Source organism: Phacochoerus africanus, chromosome 10, assembly GCF_016906955.1.
Source record: "Phacochoerus africanus isolate WHEZ1 chromosome 10, ROS_Pafr_v1, whole genome shotgun sequence".
NCBI lineage: Eukaryota > Metazoa > Chordata > Mammalia > Artiodactyla > Suidae > Phacochoerus > Phacochoerus africanus.
In genome coordinates, this window is record NC_062553.1 from 118,316,991 (window position 1) to 118,333,065 (window position 16,075).

The following is a 16,075-nucleotide window of genomic DNA, read 5'->3' on the forward strand; positions in this document are numbered from 1 at the left end:
CTTGTAGGCCTAGAAGCCAGAAATATGTTTTTTTTATTTTTATAAAAGGCATATTACTAACATGTGTGGTATTTATTTTTGTTTTTTACTTGATTCAATGACAGCTTCTGAAAGGAAAAGAGATTCTATAAGTTAAAAAAAGATTTATTGTTAGGGAAAAAGAGTATCATTGTTTGGTTTGTATCTTCAACTTTATCAAAAATAATCATAATGTTAAATGTATTTAATAATCACTGAGAAATAAATGAACAAGTGCTAAAGTGTTTATAATCTTACTAGTGATATTTTGCTCATGTTAAAGAATTGAATATTTTAAAAGAATGTTGAGTTCAGTTCATTATTCAGTTTTGACAGTTTCATTTACTTAGATAAAATGACATTTAAAAAATGCATATAATGAATGTTTATAAAAACAAGAAAAACATCATGATGAGACAAGATTTTTGATAGAAATACCAAAGTGTAACTTTCTAGGTTTGAATAAGGGTAGTCTTTCACCAATATCAAGTATGATGGCAAAAATATACGTGAAATGAGAGTCACAGAACAAACCTTGAGTTCTTTTCCAGTGGGTAGTACTTTTCAAGTTTGTTGGGAATATAGAGAAAAGTAGTTTCACTCCTAGCTTCCCAATTTGGACCTCTTATTCTTTACTCGAAAGGTTTCATCTGGAGAGGACTGGTCTTATGAAAGCAAATTTTCACTTCATCGACAACATCATGAAAATGGTAACTTTGAGATGCTTCAGCAAGCTGCGCGTCACTTCAGACTCCCCCAAAGTGCAGATCCATTACGTACATTCAAAGACACACTTTATCTTACCCAGGTAAGAGTTTCATTTTTATTCTGTGATTCAACGGCCACCTGCAGCTAACATAAGAGATCCTGTAGATTTTGTTAGCCTGTTGTGGTAAAAAAAATATTTAGGTTTTTATTTTGCTGATTACAAAAATCATCTTCTTTTGGAGTTCCTGCTGTGACACAGTGAGTTCAAAATCTGACTTCAGCAGAGGTGCAGGTTCAATCCCTAGCCCTGTGTGGTGGGTTAAAGGATCCAGCATTGCTGCACCTGCAGTGTAAGTCAAGGCTGCAGCTCAGATTCACTTGCTGTCCCAGGGAACTTCCATATGCTATGGGTACGGCCATAAAATTAAAAAAAAAAATTATCTTCTTTAAAATACATTTATGATGATATGTAAGACTTGAAATAGTTAATTTTTAGCATTAGTCTCTCTTACAAAAACAGCTCACAAAGTTCTACTACAAATTGTGCATTAAAATGTTCCCTTGCTCAAGATTACTATCAAGGTTCAGTAATTAAGTTGGTAGCACTTGCCAAGGATAAAATGGGACAGTGGAATACAACAGAGCCCAGAAACAGACTCATGTATAATATGGTCACCTGATTTATGGCCAAGAACCACTGCAATCCTGTGGGAAAAGATAATCTTATCAATAAACAGAAATGCATCATGTGGGTATCTTTATGGGAAATAAATGAACTGTGGCTCCACATACAAAAATTAATTTGATCAGTGATCAAACATACAACTATGAAAGGTAGTGCAATAAAGCTTCTTGGAGAAAATACAGGAGAATATCTTCATGACCTTGGCATAGGCGAACGACTTCTTAACCAGGACATAAAAAACACTGTGAAAGAAAATAATAATAAATGGACTTCATTAAATGTATGGACTTTTGTATATCAGGGGCACCATTGAGAGAGAGAGCATGCAAGCCACAGAATGGGGAAAATGTTTGCAATACATATATCTGATAAAAGATTTGTATTTAGAGTAAAGAACTTCTATAAAGCAATAAGAAAAAGACAGCCTGCCAAAAAATGGACAAAAACCTTGAACAGTCACATTATCCGAGAAGATGACCAGATGGCCAGGAAGTATATGAAAATATGCTTAATTTCGTTCTTAATCCAGGAAATGCAAATTAGAGCCATGCCATGATACACCTACACACTATGTACACAATGTAATTTTAGCACCATGGCTAAAATTAGAAAGACTGGCAATACCAACTGCTGGTGAGGAGGTGGAACAGCTATAACTTTTAGATATTGTTAGCAGGAGTGGACATTTGTTTAAACACTTTGGAAAACTTTATGGCAGTTTCTACCCAAGCTAAATGCCTGCCTCCTCCTTGAATCATCGTTTCTGCCCTGACCCATGTACCCAAGAAAAATAAGTGCATGTGTCTGCCAACAGACATCTGAGATAATGTGATTGCAGCTTTATTCACAACAGCCCCAAACTAGAAACAATCTAAATGTTCTTTGACAGAAGAATTTACAAACAAATTGTGAAATATTTACTCAGCAATAAAAAAGAATGAGCTACTGGTTAGCATCCACTTGGATGAATCTCACAGACAGGTTGAGCAAAAGAGACATTGAAGTTTTGTTATAGACAAAATGAACCAAGATGATATAGAGCAAATTAGTGACAATTGCACTTGTGGAGGAAGAGGGTGCATTATGATTAGGAAAGGATACAAGGAAACTTCCTGGAATGCTAGAAAAGTTTTGTATCTTGATCTGGATACTAGTTACATGGGTGTATATATATGTTAAAATTCACTGAGTTGTTGTGCACCTAGGATCTGTACATGTTATATTATGTACCTTATTGGACTGTTTTGTTTTGTTTTGTCTTTTTAGGGCCCCACCGGCTGCAAATGGAGGGTCCCAGGCTAGGGGTCTAATCAGAGCTACAGCTGCCAGCCTACACCACAGCCACAGCAATGCCAGATCCGAGCTGCATCTGCAGCCTGCACCATAGCTCACAGCAATGTCAGATCCTCAGCCCACTGAGTGAGGCCAGGGATCGAACCCACAACCTCATGGTTCCTAGTCGGATTCATTTCCACTGTGCCACCACAAGAACTCCTTGGACTGTTTTTAAACAGGTCTATTGATACATAATTGACATACCATAAACTTCCCTCACTTTAAGAGTACAACGAAGTGATTTTTAGTAGATTTATTGAGTTAGGCAACCATCATCATAATCGAATATTAGAGAATTTCTGATGCTCCAGAAAAAAAAAAAAAAAAAACTCGCTTGCCCATCTGCAATCTCCTTTCTCACCTTCAGCCCCAGGCAAATATTAATTTGCTTTCTGTCTCTATAGATTTTACTCTTCTCAACATACATACCTGGAATCGTACAATATGTGATCTTTGGTATGTAGCTTCTTTTACCGGGCCTGATGTTTTCGAAGTTCTTCTATGGTATAGCATATACCTGTACTTCATTCCTCTTTTCTGCTAAATGGTCTTCTGTTGTATGGACGGATCATGTTTTGCTTACCCATTCATCAGTCGATGGGCATTTGGATTATTTCCAATTTTTGACTATTATAATTAATACTACTCTGAATGTAGGTGTACAAATCATTGTACCTTTTTCAAAATTTCTTTTGAGTAGAAATGTATGAGTGAAATTGCTGAGTATGCGGTAAATTTGTTTCACCTTTAAAGAAAATACCGACCTGAATTTTGGATAATATTTGCATCCTGATATTTACATTTTTCATTTTTATTTGCCTGTTTTGTTTCATGATCCTGTGACTCCACATGTAAGACTATTTAAAAGTCGCTTCTTACTTATCTGGTATTTTTGCTATACTTGTTTCAAATTCTGAAAGAGAAGGTAATGATCCTAATTGTATGAGTTGATCTGAAATAGATCAGAAGTTTTTGTTAAACATCACATTTTAATTTTTGTGTCTTAGCATCTAAGAATTTACCAGTTTTTATCCAACCTCATGTTCACGCTCATCAGTTTTCTCCTGTGTGAAAACACAAAACCCTGGGTAGAAGTTGAAGCAGAAAACTGGCAGCTGAAAGAATACTTTTTGGGGGAAAGGTGATAAACTAATGAAGAGAATTTTAATGTTTCAACTCTAATTTCATCAGTTTAGGAAGTTTTTCTAGTGTTATATGTAATTTATAAACTTATAGAACACAAGTTTAAAGATGCTGTTGATCTCTGTACCTTATAAAGTGCTGCAGTTCATCTGTATGAGCGTTTCATAGTCAATATTGTATAAGAGTGTCTCCGTTTTGATATGTGGAATAGGATGCTCCTTACTTGTGCACCTTTGTGCGTGTGTGAACCTTGTCAGCTGTTGTTTTTCATGCTGGCTTTCCTCCTCCCAGTTGTTTGTTTTTTTTTTATTGCTACTTTATTCTATTTTCTCAACCTTCATTCAAAGACCTAACAGAAATAATTGTTCTTTCTGAACTCATGAGCATTAGACTTACATAGTTAGGAGCTGGTGTACAAGTGGGATTATTTGTTGGTGATTTTGTTGGTGACGGCTTTTGTCGGACACTTTAACACAAGTAACCTTTATAGGCATTGGCTGGTAACTGGTTTTGTCTCTGTTAGTTAGTTCTCCCTTGGGACTTTCTGATATACTAGATAGGATATGAAATGAAAGAAATCAGAATTATGATTTCTTGTTTTGTTTTCAGTGTTGGGCTTTCTTGACTGAGTACAGCCAGAAAAAGTTAGAGGAGCAAGTTTTTTCCCCTTACTACTTTGATATTAGAACAATCATCTTTAACGTGTATGTAAGAAGTAAAACCTTTCTTTGGTCCATTTTCTCTGTTCCCATTCCCACCCCCTGTTTTTTTTTTCTCATAGTCTGTCATCCTGTTCTGAAGAACAGGGTACTTGCCTGTATGCTGCTTTTTAAGACATTCTGTGAAGCATTTGTGTGTGTGTATGTGTACAACTTTCAGAAAAATCTTGGCCGAGAAAGCTGGGTAGTAAATTTCTTGACATTCAAATCCTTCCCTATATTCTTGTTATCTTAGGTCCACAAAGGTGGCTTAGGCTCTTACTTCTTTAATTCTTCTAACATTCCAAAATAATCTTGCCCTACCTTTCATTCTCCTACTTTATCCTGTTATATTGTATTCCAATAACCTACATCCCTAGGTACACTCTCTTAAGCTGTGTCACACAGACCTCACTGCCTAGTTTGAGGACTGTTGTCTACACTAACAAATCTAAACGAACTGATTTTCCTGGCCAGCATGGCCTTTTGGTAGCCAACTAGAGAGGAAGCCCGGCTATGGGGAGAGTCTTTACTAACCTCTGAGCTTATAGCCCCCTCTAGTGCCTTCCTTTGTTCTTCACATATTTATTGAGCATGTAATGAGGGCTAGATGTTTGAAGATGACTTTGAGAGACCCAGATTCTTTAGGGATCCATTTTATCTATCCGTGTTGCAAGTAATTTGATCTCCAGAACTAAGGAAAAAAGTAGACTATGCTATAGGCTCAGATGTTGATGACATTTGCTACATTGGGACAGTTTCTTGCTTGGTAAGCAGCACGGACACATGGTGGAAGATCCAGGCCATGCTAGGGTTTTAAGTTGGGGGGTTGGGTGTGTAAAAGAGGGGAATGAAGGTGAGATTACTAACATAGTATATTATATGCTAGTATATTATATTTATATGCATCATGTCATTGAACAGTCAAGTCAACAGACAATCAGCATTCTTTGCGTGTCTACTAGAATATCTGGCTCTGGGGCACGAGGCGCTTTGTGTACCTTCTCATTCGAACAACATCCTCAGACATCCCTATTATTATTTAATTTGTGAGGAAATAGAGGTTCAGAAAGGTTAAGTATTTCCCCCAAATTCTCAGAGCAGGTTACTGCTTCTTAAATTCTAAATATTATATCTCTTCACAATTGAGATAAGGGACATTCTCTAACTACTGAGATGTTCAGTTGAATTATAACATCAACTTTGAGCAGTTAAATAAAGCAGATATCAGAAATTTGTCACATTAAAAAAGGCCTTATTGAAACAGTAGAGAAATGAAAGAAGGAACATTACTATCAACCTTACAGAAATAAAAAGGGTGATAAGGGGAGTTCCTGTCATGGCTCAGCAATTAATGAACCCAAGTAGTATCCACGAGGATGTGGGTTCAATCCCTGGCCTTCCTCAGTGGGTTGAGGACCCGGCATTGCTGTGGTGTAGGTTGCAGATGGGGCACAGATCCCACGTTGCTGTGGCTGTGGCGTAGGCTACAGCTTTGATTCAGCTTCTAGCCTGGGAACCTCCTTATATCACATATGTAGCCCTAAAAAACACAAAAAAGAAAGAGAAAGAAAAAAGAAAGAAAGAAAGAAAGAAAGGGAGGGAGGGAAGGAAGGAAGGAAGAAAAGAAAGAAAGAAAGAAAGAAAGAAAAAGAAAGAAAGAAAGAAAGAAAGAAGAAAGAAAGAAAGAAAGAAAGAGAAAAGGGTGGTAAGGGAATACTATAAACAGTTGTATGGCAGCAAGTCACATATCCTAGATAAAATGGCTAAATTCCTAGAAACAAACTATAAAAGCTGACTCAAGAAGAAATAGAAAGTCTGAGTAGATCTTTAACAACAAAAGAGATTGAACTAGTAATCAAAAACTTCTCTCTACGAAGGTGGTTTCACTAGTGAATTCTAAAAAACATTTAAGAAAAAATGAACACAATCCTCCACAAACTCATCTAGAGAATAGGGGATGGGAAATTACCTCCTAATTTGTTCTGTGAAGATAATTGTTATCCTGATACCAAAACTGGACAAAGATGTATCAAGAAAAGCAAATGACAGACCAATATCCCCTATGAATATAAACAGAAAAGTCATCAACAAAATACTAGTAATCCAAATCCAGCAGCTATAAAAAGGTTTATACACCATAATCAAGTGGGATTTACCTCAGGATGTATGGTTTAACATACAGAGGTCAATCAATACACTATAGTAATAGAATAAAGTGAAAATAACCACACGATCATCTCAATAGGTGAAGAAAGCACTAGACAAAATCCAACACCTTTTCATGATAAAAACATTCAACAAAATAGGAATAAAAAGGAGCCTCCTCAATCTATAAATGCTTTATAGAGCATTTATGAAGAACCAACCAATAACTGATGTATTTAATAATGAAAAAAGCTTTTCCCCTAAGATCAGGAGCAACATAAGCATACCTGCTCTTAGCAGTCCTTCTTAACATTGTGCTGGAGATTCTAGCCAGCACAATTAGGCAAGAAAATGAAATAAAAGGCATACAAATAGAAAAGGAAGAAAACTATTTCTTATCTGCAGATGCATGATCTTATATATAGAAAACCACTAAAAAATCCACCTAAAAACCTATTAGAACTAATAAATTATTTTAGCAACTTTACAGGATATAAGATAAATATATAAATATCAGTTGTATTTTAAGCAATAAACAATTAGAAAATGAAATTAAGAAAATAATACCATTTATAATAGTATCATAAAGAATAAAATACTTTGGAATGATTATATATACATATATATATATATATTTTTGCTTTTTAGGGCTGCATCTGCAGCATATAGAAGTTCCCAGCTGGGGGTAGAATTGGAGCTACAACTGTTGGCCTACATTACAGCCACAGCAGCATGGGATCCGAGCTGCATCTGCCATCTACACCACAGCTCATGACAATGCCAGATCCTTAACAAACTGAATGAGGCCAGGGATTGAACCTGTATCCTCATGGGCATTAGTCAGATTCATTTCCACTGTGCTATAACAGGAACTCCCCTTTGGAATATATTTAACTAAAGAGATATATGAATTTCACACTGAAAACTACAAAACATTGTGGATGGAAATTAAGGAAATGGAAAGACATTCTGTGTTCACAAATTGGAAGACTTAATATTGTTAAGATGGCAGACTTCCCCAAATTGATCTACAGATTCAACACAATTCCTATCACAATTCTTACTACCATCTTTGAGAAAATGTGCAAAGTGATCCTAAATTTATATGGAAATGGCAAAGCATCCAGAATGGTCAAAACAGTCTTGGAAAAAAAGGTACAAATTTGGAAGACTCACTTTTAAAACTTACTATAAAGCTACAGTAATCAAGGCAATGTGGTACTGACAAAAGGACAGGCATACAGATTGATTAAATAGAATCCAGAGTCCTGAAATAAGCACACACATCTAGTTGATTTTCTACAAGAGTGCCAAGACAATAAAATGGAGAAACAATAGTGTTTTGAATGAATGGTGCCAGAATATCTGGATATCCACATGTCAAAGAATGAATCTGTACCTCTACCTCACACCATATACAAAAATTAACTTAAAATGGATCAAATATCCAAATGTAAGAGCTAAAACTGTGAAACTCTTAGAGGAAAATATAGGTGTAAATTTTTGTGAATTTTGATGAGGTAACAGTTTCTTAGATATGAGACCAAAACACAAGCAACCAAAGAAAAAAATAAATTGGACTTCATCAAAATTAAAAACTTTGGTGTGTCAAAGGATACTATCACAAAAGGGATAACTCACAGAATGGGAGCAAGAATTTGCAGCACATATATCTAATAAGGATCTAATATCCAGAATATATTAAGAACTCTTACACCTCAATAATGAAGAAGACAACCTAATTTACAAATGGGTAAAAGATTTGAATAGACATTTTTCCAAAGAAAATGACCAATTGGTATATGAAAAGATGGAGTTCTCATTGTGGGTCAGCGGTTAACAAACCCAACTAGCATCCATGAGGATGCAGGTTCGATCCCTGGCCTCGCTCAGTGGGTTAAGGATCTGGCATTGCCTTGAGCCGTGGTGTAGGTGGCAGACATGGCTCCAATCCCACCTTGCTGTGGCTGTGGTGTAGACTAGTGGCTACACCTCCAATTTGACCCCTATATGCCATAGGTACGGCCCTTAAAAGACCCCCCCCCAAAAAAAAAGAAAAGAAAAGAAAAGATGCACATAAATGCAAATCAAAACATGAGACACCATTCATATCCCCTGGGATAGCAATAATTAAAAAAGAAAATAACAAGTATTGTAAGTATATTGATTAGGGTTCTCCAGAGAAACAGAACCAATGTGATAGATATATATATATAAAAAAAGAGATTTATTATAGGAAGTGGCTCATGGTTACAGAGGCTGAGAAGTCCTACAATCTACCATCTGCAAGAAGGAAAACCAGGAAAGCTGGTGGTGTGATTCATTTTGAGTCTTGTGACCTGAGAACTGAGGGGCCATGGGGGTGAAAGTCCTGGAGTTCCAAGGCCAAGAACCAGGAGCTCCAGTGTCCAAGAGCAGGAAATGATGTGTTCCAGCTCAAGAAGGGAGAGAGAATTCTCCCTTTGTCTGCTCTTTTGTCCTATTCAGGCCCTCAACAGATTGAATGGTACCCACTGGTGAGGATGGACCTTCTGTACTCAGTCTATGGCATCACCAAAAGCATCCTCACAGACACACCCAGAAACAGTGTTTGCTAGCTGTTTAGACATCCCTTAACCCAGTCAGGTTCACACATTAACCCTCACAGTCAGGATGTAGAGAACAGAATCCTCGAGTATTACTGGTGGAAATCAAAAATGGTACACCTGCTGTGGAAAAGTTTGTCAGTTTCTCAAAAAGTTAAACAGAGTTACCATAGGACACAGAAATTCTACCCTTAGGTATAGATCCAAGAAAATTGAAAACATACCACACAAAAACTTGTGCACAACTGTCTATAATAGCCAAAAAGTAAAAACAACCCAAATGTGTATGTGCCAATGAACAGATAAAATGTGGCATATCCATACAATGAAATATTATTCCGCAATAAAAAGGTTTGAAGTAGTGGTGCCCGCTACAACATGGCAAACACAGAAGGCCACATATTGTATGATTCCTCCTATATGAAATGTCCAGAATAGGCAAATCCATAGAGACAGAAAGTAGATGAGTAGTTTCCAGAAGCAGAGGAGAGGGGAGAATGAGGAGGGACTGTGAACTGGCACAGAGTTTTGGGGGGGATGATGAAAATATTCTGGAATTAGGTAGTGGTGAGAGTTGCACAACCTGTGACTATACTGAAAAACCAATGACTCGTAAACTGTAAAAGGGTGAATTGGATGCTGTGAATTATATCCAGTTTGAAAAAAATGGCTCTAGGGAGTTCCCTGGTGGTCTAGTGGTTAGCATTTAGTGCTTTCACTGCTATGGCCCAGGTTCAATCTCTGGTCTGGGAGCTGAAATCCCATATCAAGCTACTGCATGCCATGCCAAAAAAAGAAAAAAAAAAAAAAGGACTTTATCAGAAGATTCTAATTGTCAGGATCATTTTAAGTCAATAAAGTATATAAATACCATTGTATCAGGAGAGCTGATCACAGTGATATTCCTAGTTCCAAGGGTAGAGGGTATGGTTCTGAGCCTGCAGCCCAGCTGCAACCCTGTCACTCTGGAGGAAGGGGAGGATGGGTTTCTGCTGACAGCTAGCAACCTTCATCACAGCGGCAGAGCAGCAGCTGGAACCCAGGTCTTGATGTTCTGTCTCATTTCTTTTCCCCCTACCATCTGTTTCTCTAGGAAGACTGATTCCATAAGTATAATCAAGCAAGCTGCTAAAATAGGCATATTTTTGAAACTAAAATAAGATTTGTCTGCTTACAGTGGGGCCCGAGTAACCTAGGAAATGACGAAGCATTTAGACTTCTTATAGGTAAAGATTGCCCTCTTTAGGAATATGTGTGTAGAAATATAGTACAATTTTTAAAAGGGAAAGAGCCTGTTTCAGAGATTTTTTTCCCAGGGGTTTCACATTTTCCCTTTAAGACAGATAGTGGGCTATGACCTTCTTCCCCTTAATGAACAAGGGTGTCGTTCATTAGCCCTAACTGGCACCCACTGGTTTGGGTAAACCCAAAGCCATGTTATAGGCATGGCACCCTCTGTCCACGGAGGGTACTGCATGGTGAGCAAGCCAGAAGCCAGGAGCACTGAAGAGCTTTGGTTAGTTCAATCACACTAAGCTCAGGTGTGATAGGCTACTAGTTATAGCTTGCGTAGTGCTCTTTTCCTTTCATTCCTGGCAAAGGTTAGGAGTCCCGCTTGCGTTAAAAAAATTTTTGTTTTAAATTCTGAAGGATTGCTAATGTTTACCTATTAAACCAGCAAAGGTAAATTATAGCAAGGAAAGTGTTAGAATGGATATATAGATATATTTGGCAGGTAGTTCTGAGAATTGGAATAGTTTAGGGACTGAAAACTCAAATATTTGCAGGGGCCAGGCAGATAATAAGTGGATGAGAATTTGAATATTGGGGATTGTGGCAAAATGGAACATACAGGTCCTGACTTTAAACAACCACAACAGCAACAGCAAGAAACAAACACACCTGCTCTGTAAGCCCATTGAAACCTGTGTGGGACTGAGTTTTGCCTGGGGACCAGAGTTTATGGCAACCTCTTGACTAGAACATAATGTAGCAACATGAAGTAAGGACTTTAAATTTTGTTATATGTTATTACTGAAAGACACAACACAAGAGGCAAAGAAATTAATTTGAATGTAGAATGTTTATAGCTCTTGTATTTAAAGAAAAAAACTAGAAACCATTCAAATGCCTATTAATTATTGGAGAATGATTCATGAAATAATGATATAATCATCTAAAGCACAGAGGTACATAGAAAATACCAGTGCAGGAGTTCCCGTCGTGGCGCAGTGGTTAACGAATCCGACTAGGAACCATGAGGTTGCGGGTTCAGTCCCTGCCCTTGCTCAGTGGGTTAACGATCTGGCGTTGCCGTGAGCTGTGGTGTAGGTTGCAGATGCGGCTCGGATCCTGCATTGCTGTGGCTCTGGCGTAGGCTTGGCAGCTACAGCTCCGATTAGACCCCTAGCCTGGGAACCTCCATATGCCACAGGAACGGCACAAGAAATAGCAAAAAGACAAAAAAAAAAAAGAAAAAAAAGAAAAGAAAATACCAGTGCATCGTGAGTAGAGGTCTATAGAAAATACCAGTGCGTTGTGCCTGCGGGAAATGTACATAGGTGAAAATTGAGAGTAGAATACAAAATTACAAATGTGTATGAGTTACAATATATGTTAACACAGATCAGGAAAGAATCTGGAGGGATGTAAAAAATTTGCCACTCATCATACCTCCTGAAAAGAAGTTTAAATTCACCATGAAGAAAATGCAGGTCACGTCTACCAAGGCCATTGGTAAAACAACTAGTTGTCCTTTGGATTAGCTCCAACTAAGCATGAGCATGACTGTTTCAATGGGTATGGCTTTGTCTTAGAAGTTTCTATTTTTGCCTGGAAGAGATGACTTAATTTCCTCCTCTGGTATACACTGTTACTTTGGTCCTCACCTCAAAATTCTTGCTTTTTACTTTCTTCCTATTCGCTCTACTTTATAAATCTGGATCCAAGGAGAGTGGTTCTAGCCCTAACCTTCCGGAGTGACACCCCCCACCCCCTCACCGTTCCACTCATGAGTCCACGCTGGACCAAGTTCCACAGCAGAATGCTGCAGAATGTTCTTCTTTGGTGTGTCAGGAATGGCCCAGGCTTTGGAGAGACTTTAGGTCCCGAAACTCCAGAACTGTGGACCGATGGATACCCACACTGGAGAACCCATGGTGGTGGCCATTCAATGCCCGGCTTGGCCTGTCAGGGTGGGGCCAGTTCTGGAATGAATGGGGGCCAGAATGCCTCTCCCGGGTTGTTACTCATGGGTGTCACGAGGGCTTCTCCATCTTCTCCTCCTGTGATCCCTTCAAAGTCCACAAAGCTGATTTGCCAGGAATCTTGGTCCGAGGACAGACACTTCCCATTGTTCAGAGCCTCAGCTGTGTGTTGCTGCAGGGCAGGGACTGTGGCTGGCTTGATTTTGTGCTCACGGACTGATTTTAACTTGATTGATGGGAGCATCCTTTGGAGGCTCTGGTGACTGATTTAAGTTCAGATATTATCAAAAATTTTAAACATATGTAAAGGTTACTTTCCATGCAGGTGAGGGGTGAAGTCTCCAGTGGGCATGAATTGATAATTGGTGCTGTCCTCAGGTCTGCTTCTACTGAGATTTCATTTGGCTGCTTTATCTTTACTGAACTTTCTAGAATTTGCTCCACAACACTGATTTCTTATAACTCTGTAAACATGTGAACGCTTAATCAAGGAACTTGATTTATCCAGGCTAGAAGTAGATCAATCTACTTCTTCTTTAGTTCAGACAAGATTAGTATTTTTATAAGAAACTTGATTAGAGATCCTGAGTCTAATTGTTATCAACCTGGGTCCTTGGACTTTTAATCAATAGAGATTGATAAGAGGTCAGAAGAGAATTTCAGGCCAGGTTTTTTTGGGACTCGTGCTGCAGCAGGAGTGAAAACAAGAAACAGGTGCCCCTTGGTTCCCTGGCTCCTTAAATGGGCTGAGGGTGGAGGGGGATTGGTGGCTTGGGATGGGGCGTGGTTTTGGTGGTTTGCTCACATCATGGTGGTACCCTGTGCAGGCATCAGGCACAGTACCCTGCTTTTGCTCCTGACTCCTGAGAAACGGCAGTTGGTTTGTGCCCTTTTTGCATCTTTTTGTTCATAATTTGCCCCAGCTGGCATGTGTGCAGTTATTTTTAGTTCCTTATAGTTTCTTTGTATTTCGTTGCTCGAAGAGACTCTTGGGTCAGGTGGAAGCTCTCTGGTAGATGGTCCCAGGTCTCAGCCTATCTCATAATTGCAAATTACCTTGACTGTCGTAGAGTATGGTTCTTAGGCTTACTTTTTCATTTCACTCTCGCTGACTTAGTGTTAGGCTATATATTCAGATAGTAGCTTGTGATTGTTTAGAGTTGGCACCCTTGCTGCTCTGTTTGTGAGATTCTTACTTTCTTTAGAGAGTTATTTGTCTCTTATGCTTGCTGTGGTTCTAGTTGTCTGGTTCCTGAATGGGAAGGGCATTTACTATCCACTCACAGCTAAAATCATCTCTTGTTTGGGAGATTGTATCTGCTTTCTAAATAGACTCCTTAAATCCATTATAACCCGTGATTCCTTTCAGGGGTGAGAGTTTCCTGTTGGAAATACAAATCTGGTCACTTCATCCTTGAGCTTAAGAGCTCTCTGTGACTTGCAGTTGCCTTGAGGATGCATCCCCAACTTGCCCAGTTCTGGCTTCTGCATCTCACCAGCCTTGCTTCCATTGCTCCCAGCTTTGGCCTCAGGCCACCTTGACCTTCTTTTAGCTCTTTGCTGTGCATCCTCTTCTCACTATATGCCATCCTCTCTGGCTGCATGGTTTTGCCTTCTCTTTTTCTCTTTCCTCTATTTTGAGGCCAGTCCCTACCCCTCAGCTAGACCTATTTCCTCTTCTATCCAGGCTCCTAACATTGAGCACCTTTCCTTCTTAGCATTTCTCACTATTTAAGGTTTACGTGGATTTGTGTGGTTCTTTGGTGAAGGCCTGTCTTCTACACGAGCCATTAAGCATCATGAGAGCGGGCTGTCTGTCTTTTTTGCAGGGAGAGGGGCTTACCATTACCAGCATGCAACATGTGCTGTAGGTACTTATTAACTATTATCGAATGGCTGTGATTTTTGTTGCTTTCCCCTTCTGGAGTCTTAGGGCTCTGCCTCTTTGTAAGTTATAACTTCACCTGAGACTTCCTCACCAGCCAGCCTTCCTCTGCCTGAAGGTTCTATCTTCAGCGGAGCTTTTCTAGCTTCATAGGAAGGCATCGGGGCTTAGTCTTTAAGTAGCCATATATGCATTCCTCTTTTTCCTCCTATGTGAGAATCCAGGCCCTACTCCAAGGCCATCCTTTTCTCTAACTTGGGAATCCTTGTGGCTCTGACTACCTTGCCAGGTTCTCCTTGGTAACCTCTCCTAATGAGCCCATTGGCCTTATTCATGGCCCTTTCTTAACTACAGCTCTGAGCATGTGAAACCCGCTCAGAGTTGTCAGCAATAGCAGCCAAAGAGCAGACTGCTTTTTCATTAATGATGACAGTAATTAAGGGTCCTGTATGACGTTTTCCTGCTTCTTAAACAAGAACTAAATGTACTTGTCTCTTTGCTGCAATTTACTATCTGTTCTGCTATAATGAAGGAATTGCATTCATAAGAAGTTTTACGTGGAGTTCCCATTGTGGCTCAGCGGGTTAAGAACCTGACCTAGTGTCTGTGAGGATGTGGGTTTAATCTCTAGCCTCCCTCAGTGGGTTAAGAATCCCTCATGGCCTCAAACTGTGGCATAGATCACAGATGTGGCTCAGATCCGGTGTTGCTGAGACGTAGGCCTCAGCTGCAGGTCCAGGTAGAGCCCTATCCTGGGAACTTCGATATGCTGCAGGTGTAGCCATAAAAAGAAAAAGTTTGACACTATCGAAGGGCATGATATAAAAACAATTGCCTGACTAGGAAAGAAGGGATTTGATACTATCATAATAAATTTTTTTTTCTACAGAATTTTTCTAATAAATCATTGACTTGATACCTAAAGAATGTGTTAATAAAACCCATCACTGCCCAAAAGGTGGTGTCTGACTACATTGGTCTCATAGTCTTTGATTTCTGTCCCTGCCCCCACTGTCATTGGCAAAGAGCCTTTTACACCATCCTGTGTCCGCAGTTACCCATTGTTATAATAAACCAAACACCAAGCCTCCCCCCACAAACCCAGCTGTTAGAGACAACAGCTTCACATGCCAAGAGGTTCGGTCTAGAGCTAGTATAATAATGGTATATAGAATGCTCATGAAATTCCTGAACTTAACTCAAGCCTGTCATTTGCTCAGCTCTAGACAGCCTACCTCAAAGAAACACACTTGTGTTTTAATATTTTGCCTGGAATCAGGTGATGCAGGCCCAGTGTGTCAAAACAGAAACGGAATTCTACCGCCGCAGCCGCAGCGAGATAGTGGATGGAAAGGGGCAGACCATGGGCGCCCTTTATTGGCAACTGAATGACATCTGGCAGGCTCCGTCCTGGTCTTCTCTCGGTAAGTGTTTCAGCATCCTTTGTGTGAGGGAGAGACAGCCAGACCTGTGGGGAGAGGCACGGAGAGGGCTCAGAGCTGGAGGGGTCAGATGCACCGAAGGAGGGTTCCAGCCGGAGGAGGCTCTATCCAGCTGCCGGTCTCTGCCCCGTGGCCACCCACCCACCTTCTCGGTGTTTCCCCGCAGCCTTAGAGGCAGCCTCATGATGCATTCCGTGCTGGGCAGTCACAGAAGCCGGTGAA

The 16,075-nt window shown here is 39.6% G+C and overlaps 1 protein-coding gene across 2 annotated transcripts in view; it reads left to right on the plus strand.

The window, feature by feature from the left end:
• The window catches only part of MANBA (mannosidase beta), a 119,006-nt gene that overhangs the window by 84,040 nt on the left and 18,891 nt on the right, over positions 1-16,075 (plus strand). For both annotated transcript variants that reach the window (XM_047798575.1, XM_047798574.1), the window contains exons 13-14: positions 662-826; positions 15,691-15,835. In XM_047798575.1, coding sequence (XP_047654531.1) covers positions 662-826; positions 15,691-15,835 — 310 coding nt within the window. The remainder of the gene's footprint in view (positions 1-661; positions 827-15,690; positions 15,836-16,075) is intronic.